Below are 6,474 nucleotides of genomic sequence, written 5' to 3' on the forward strand. Positions count from 1 at the left end.
CTGTATATGAACAAAAAACTTGAATATATCTTACCATAACCATTTCTAAATTTTAACATTAAACCATCATTCGAAATCATCAGCAAAATATACAATTCTTTCCCCAAAAGATGCATACTAAAACAAATATAACCATCCAAAATTCAACGCATCAAAATAAATTTCACATGCCCAAAAGTTTCCCTTTCTCATGCCATATGACTTCTTCCATCATGGACAATCTCTTTCAAGCTTTCTTATCACTTGCATCACATGACATTAACTGAGTGAGAGATAAAACTCAGTAAGTAGAAAGCAATACATAACAAATATATATACATAGGCTTGGCTTGAAACATGGCAATGGCAATGGCAATGAAAATTGAATAATATCATTCCCAATGAATAATAGGTATCAAGTCAATATAAATGGTATCTCAATGGCATGAATTAAAGGAAATGAATTGATAGTTCTGTGACTTGTGACCTGTGGTAAGTATCTCTTCGATATAAATATCAAAACTGTGAGAGATAATAATAATGAAATTGGCCAATGACATGCATGAATTACTATCAATCCTTGGCTTTAATCATAAGAAACTTCATTGAGACATTTTAACAAACACATGGTAGGAACAATAACTTGGTTGCTAAGATATCTTGAAGAAATTCCTACAAAAACAAACACAATAATAACCATAAATCATCACCAATATCCATAGAAATAATTAATTCAACTCAACCTTCAATACTTCAAACCTTTCTCAATTCCAAAAAATACAAAGTTGTTACCTTGAAGCTTGAAATCTAAGGTAGGAGACACTAAGAAATCAACTATGATCCTTGGATTTGGAGTGGAGAATTGAAGATGAGAAAACCTTGAGGAAAAGGAGCAAGAAACGTTTAAGAAAAAGGAAGAAGGGAGAAATAAGAAGAAGCCTCTAGAAAATGGGTTAATAAGCCATTCCCACGCCCAAAAACGCATTTCCAAGTAGAAACTCTTCCGGTCTAGCGCCGCGGCGCCACTGCCTTGGCGTTGCGGCGCTTGCACTATGGTGTTGGCAGCGCCGCGGCGCCAGGTTTTCGGCCTAGGCGCTGCCCTACACGCCTAGCAGCGCTGCTCTCCGGCGCTGCGACGTTGACCCCTGCACCAAAATACTACCAACTCACCTTAAATCAAACCTTTCCAATCCTATACAATACCAATGAAATTAGCATCCAAAAACATCCTCAATCATCCAACACAACCATCAATAAAAACTCATTTATTTCCATAATCATCACTAACCATAAAGCATAAATCCAACACAAATAGAATATACATGCCAGGAAACGGCGCGAGGCTTGATTCGGGACGAACGTGGCACTATTTTCCTGGAAGAAAAATCAACGAAAACTCGTTGGAAAAATTCAGAGAGGGGCGGCTGCACTCTTGCTCGAAGAACCCTAATATTTTTCTCTCAAAATCTGAAATAGTGTGTAAGGAATTGTGTGTGTGTTTTGTGTGATTAACGTGTAAGTGTGTGTGTGCGTGAGTTTAATATAATTAGGGCCAAATTATTGCTTAATTAAAATTTAACAAGCTAATTTAAAAACACTAACTCAATTAACAAGTTAATCAAAATGGTAAACTACTACACACTCTAATAAAATTCTCTAATTTAAATAAAATTCACAATTGCTAGATTTTAAAAGTTTTAAAATTCTAAAATCACTCAAATAAATAATTTAGGCTTTTAAAATGCTAGAACTAAATAAATTATTTAAAATGCCCCATCCTTAACTTAAAATAAAATACCATGTTTTAAAATTGTCAAACTCGTCGCCAGTCTCTTTTCCTTGATCCCGCATCGGATAACCGCCTGAAACTTGCAACTCAAGAAAACATTTAACGTACATCACATAAGTATAATTAATTTAAAATAATGCATTTGAATAAATAATGCATCGCTAAGAAATCATTTAAACTTAAATAAATAATTTAACAATTAAATATATGCATGTGATTTACGTGTACTGATTTTTGGGCTCTACAAGAAAGATACTTACGGAGCATAGAAACATGAAACACATTGTGAACTCGATCCAAATCCGGTGGCAATGCGAGACGATAGGCTCGGTCTCCAATCTTATCAAGAATCTCAAACGGCCCAATGTATCGAGGAATTAGTTTACCTTTCTTGCCAAAAACGCATCACTCCCTTGAGCGCGGCTATTTTAATAAAAACATGATCACCAACCTCGAATGATAAAGGCCGTACACGAACATCAGCATAAATTTTCAGTCTAGACTGAGCAGTCTTCATTCTTTCTTGAATCAATGCCACAACATCTGCTGCTTGTTGAACCAACTCCGGGCCCAACATCTTCCTTTCCCCTACCTCTTCCCAATACAAAGGAGATCGGCACTTTCTTCCATATAAAGATTCATAAGGTTCCATGCCAATTAAAGATCTGTAGCTGTTGTTATAAGTGAATTCCACCAAAGACAACTTGGAATCCCAACTTCCCGGGAAATCAATTATGCAAGATCTTAGCATATCCTCAAGAATTTGGATCACTCTTTCTGATTGCCCGTCTCTTTGAGAATGGTAGGCGGTACTAAAAGCCAATTTTGTTCCCAAGGCTTGATGTAAACTCTTCCAAAACTCTGATGTAAACCTTGGATCCCGATCTGAAACTATCGATATCGGTATCCCATGAAGTCTCACAATTTTTATGAATGTAAGCCTCATCATACTGATTCATAGAATACGTCGTCTTAACAGGAAGAAAATGTGATGACTTGGTCAATCGATCAACGATCACCCAAATAGAATTGAAGCACTTCTGAGTCTTTGGCAACCCAACAACAAAATCCATAGTTATGCGCTCCCACTTCCATTGCGGTATAGGTAAGGATTGTAACAATCCAGCCGGCCTTTAATGCTCAATCTTAACCTGCTGACAGGTCAGACATTCAGAAACGAATAACATGATATCTTTCTTCATACCTGGCCACCAATAAAGACGTCGAAGATCCTGCTACATTTTGGTACTACTAGGGTGTACAGAATATGGCGCTATATGAGCTTCAAGAAGTACATCTTTTTGAATGTCATCATTCAAGGAACACATATCTTACCTCGAAAGGTCAATAAACCATCATGATTCAACCCAAACTCAGAAAATCCTGTCAGATCACTTTTCTCTTCAACTCCAATAATTGATCATCGGACTATTGTCCGTAAAAAATTCGATCAAAGAAAGTTGAGTGGAGAATCAATGCAAACAATCGAGCCACTGTACCTTGAGATACCAAAGTTATCTCGTTCCTTTGCAAATCAAGCAATAATGATTTAGAAATCATAGAACCCAATACAGAACTCGACTTGCGACTCAAACCATCAGTAACCACATTAGCTTTGCCAGGATGATAGCTAATGGTGCAATCATAGTCCTTCACAAGTTTCAAACATCTTCGCTGACACATATTTAATTCTTTCTACGAAAACAGATAACTCAAACTTTTGTGATATGTAAAAATTTCACATTTCTCACCATGGAGATAATGCCGCCAAATCTTTAAGGCAAACACCACAGCGGCCAGCTCCAAATCATGAGTAGTATAATTCCTCTCGTATTCCTTCAACTGACGAGAAGCGTAAGCTATCACTTTCTCACGCTGCATCAAAACGGCACCTAACCCCTGCTTAGAAGCATCTGTATACACAACAAAATCTTCAATACCACAAGGAAGTACTAATACAGGGGCAGAAGTTAACTTATCTTTCAATGCTTGGTATGCTCTTTGGCACTCAATGGTCCACTCGAACTTGGTAGCCTTCCGTGTTAAACCAATGGCAATGCTATCTTCGAAAAGTCCGCTATGAATCGTCTATAATACCCTGCCAAACAAAGAAAACTTCTAATCTCTAACACTGTCTTTGGAATGGACCATTGTTTAATGGATTCAATCTTGGATGGATCAACCAAAATTCCTTCTTTCGAAACGATGTGGCCCAAAAATGCCACCTGTTCCAACCAGAACTCACATTTCTTTAATTTAGCATACAATTGCTTATCCCACAACAGCTGAAATACAATTCTCAAATGCTCACAATGAAGTTCTCGTGTCTTTGAGTAGATCAAGATGTCATCAATCAAAACAATGACAAAGATATCCAAATACGGCTTAAAGACACGATTCATTAAATCCATGAAAACTGAAGGAGCATTGGTTAGTCCAAACGACATCACCAAAATTCATAATGGCCATACTTGTTCTAAAAGCAGTCTTTGGTATGTCCTCATTTTTCACCTTCAATTGATGATAACCAGACCGAATGTCAATCTTCGAAAACACTACTGCTCCTTGAAATTGATCAAACAGGTCATCAATACGTGGCAGAGTATATTTGTTCTTAACAGTTACCTTGTTGAGCTCTCGATAATCAATGCATAATCTCAACGATCCATCTTTCTTTTTCACAAATAACACCGGAGCTCCCCACGGCGATGAACTAGGACGAATAAAACCTTTATCTAATAGCTCCTGTAATTGATTCTTTAATTCTTTCATCTCAGTCGGAGCCATTCTGTACGGAGCCTTAGAGATTGGAGTTGTACCTGTAATTAAATCAATAACAAACTCCACCTCTCGATCAGGTGGTATACCAGGCACATCATCAGCAAATACGTCAGGATAATCTTGAACCACATCAATAAAGTGTAATTGCATAACACTATCGTTTCGCACAACCAACACTGAAGCAAGAAAACCAATACAACCTTTGTGTAAAAACTTAGAAGCTTGTAGACAAGAAATAATAGGAATACTAATCGAAGAACCTAGACCCACAAATACATCACTATCATTGTCATCGGCTAAAAATTTCACTGTCTTGCCCACACAGTCAATCACCGCATGATAAGCAGATAACCAATCCATACCCAATATGACATCAAATGCTACCATCGGAATAACAATAAGATCAGCAAAAAATAATCTCGTACTCATTTAAACATGACAAGCCTTAAGGATACTAGTAGGACAAATTTCATCTCCAGAGGGCAACACAATATTAAAGTGTAATGGCATAACAACAGGTTCAACAGATAAACAATGCATAAACACTTCAGACATAAAAGAGTGTATCGCACCACTATCAATTAATGTAAGTGCTTTCTTGTCAAAGATTAAAATATTACCTGATATCACCGAAAAATCAGGATTAACACTTTCTTTTGTCATTGCAAAAATTCGACCTTGAACTTTTCCTTTGTCTGGAGAGAGAGGACATTTCTGCGCCGTATGCCCCATCTCTTTGCATCTGAAACATCGACCACTACCAACCAAACATTCACCTTTGTGTGGCTTGCCACACGTAGGACACACAGGTTGCTCAGTATCAGAAGAAATCGAAGGAGGTTTATTACGCTGCTCCACCTTACCTTTACCTTTGTGGCCAACTCGAACATTTGCGCTTGCACCTTGACCTCTAGCTTGGAAAGCTTGCCTTCTTAACTGCCTCTCTTTCTCAATCTCTTGCTCATCATGCTCAGCAAGCAAAGCTCTCTCCACAATGTCTTGGTATGTGATCACCTTTGACATATGAACATCTCTTCGAATATCTGGCTTCAAACCACGAAAGAAGTGTTCTCCCTTATCTTTGTTGTTTTCAGCAATAAAAGGAACAAAGACACATCCTTCTTCAAACTTCAAAGTATACTCAACGATAGACATAGAATCTTGCCTCAATTCAAGAAATTCATTCACCTTGGCTTTGACTTCCTTTGAAAAATATTTGGCATAGAATAATTCCTTGAACTCGTCCCACTTTAATTCTCGAACATTAACTGTAACCTTGGTAGCTTCCCACCAAATAAGAGCAGCTTTGACCAACATAAACACATCACAACTTACCTTATCTAAGTCGGTGAACTTCAAGTAATCGAATATGGCCTCCAATGACTTTACCCATTCAAGAGCCACTGGTGGATCAGGGCCACCAATAAAATCAGGAGGGTTCATACGTCTGAAACGATCATATGCACCATCATCAGAACTTTCAGTTGTACTTTGACCTCTTCCACGACCACGACCCTGGGTCGGGGTGTGCATGCTCAATGGCTGTTGAATCCGTTTGCCATGAACCTTCGCTTGTTCTTGTAATAACTTACTGAATTGGTTTACAACCTTGACAGTCTTATCAGTAGGAGGGGTCCTATCATCCCCTTCAATACTCTTTCTCTTGGGAGGCATATCCTACAAATATGCTCATTTTAACATAGATAGGAAGAAAGAATACATCAATGGAAACGAAATAGAATCAATTCTCAATGTTAAAATCAATAGATGCAGGATCGAAAACATACCGGATTGTCCTAGGTAGAAGAAGTCATATATGGTCCGAAGAAATTTTGCTCTGAAACCAATTGAAACACCCCACTCCATAGAAATTTACATTTAAACTAAATAACATATGCGGAAGCCTTTGCATATTAAGGGAAACA

At 37.8% G+C, this 6,474-nt stretch overlaps 1 protein-coding gene across 1 annotated transcript; it reads right to left on the reverse strand.

Annotated features, from left to right (window-relative positions):
• Positions 1-565: 565 nt before the first annotated feature.
• On the reverse strand, positions 566-6,223 carry LOC142552391 (uncharacterized). Its single transcript, XM_075662166.1, has 8 exons — positions 5,170-6,223; positions 4,810-4,929; positions 4,616-4,725; positions 4,240-4,513; positions 3,520-3,831; positions 2,155-2,659; positions 772-857; positions 566-651 (listed from the first exon to the last, which is right to left on the reverse strand). The coding sequence occupies exons 1-8, from the start codon at positions 6,221-6,223 to the stop codon at positions 566-568; spliced, it is 2,547 nt and encodes an 848-aa protein (XP_075518281.1).
• Between the last annotated feature and the right edge of the window lie 251 nt (positions 6,224-6,474).

The sequence above is a fragment of the Primulina tabacum genome, chromosome 7 (genome assembly GCF_025594145.1).
Source record: "Primulina tabacum isolate GXHZ01 chromosome 7, ASM2559414v2, whole genome shotgun sequence".
Taxonomy (NCBI): domain Eukaryota; kingdom Viridiplantae; phylum Streptophyta; class Magnoliopsida; order Lamiales; family Gesneriaceae; genus Primulina; species Primulina tabacum.

Bases quoted from the DNA above. Each gene is read 5' to 3' on its own strand.
- LOC142552391 (XM_075662166.1), bottom strand. From the start codon at position 6,223: ATGCCTCCCAAGAGAAAGAGTATTGAAGGGGATGATAGGACCCCTCCT. The intron at 4,726-4,809 runs GTTCTTCGATTA...TTCTTGCTTCAG, and splicing joins TGATGTATTTGTGGGTCTAG to TGTTGGTTGTGCGAAACGAT. The intron at 858-2,154 runs GTAAACTAATTC...CTTTTCCTCAAG, and splicing joins ATGCGTTTTTGGCAAGAAAG to GTTTTCTCATCTTCAATTCT.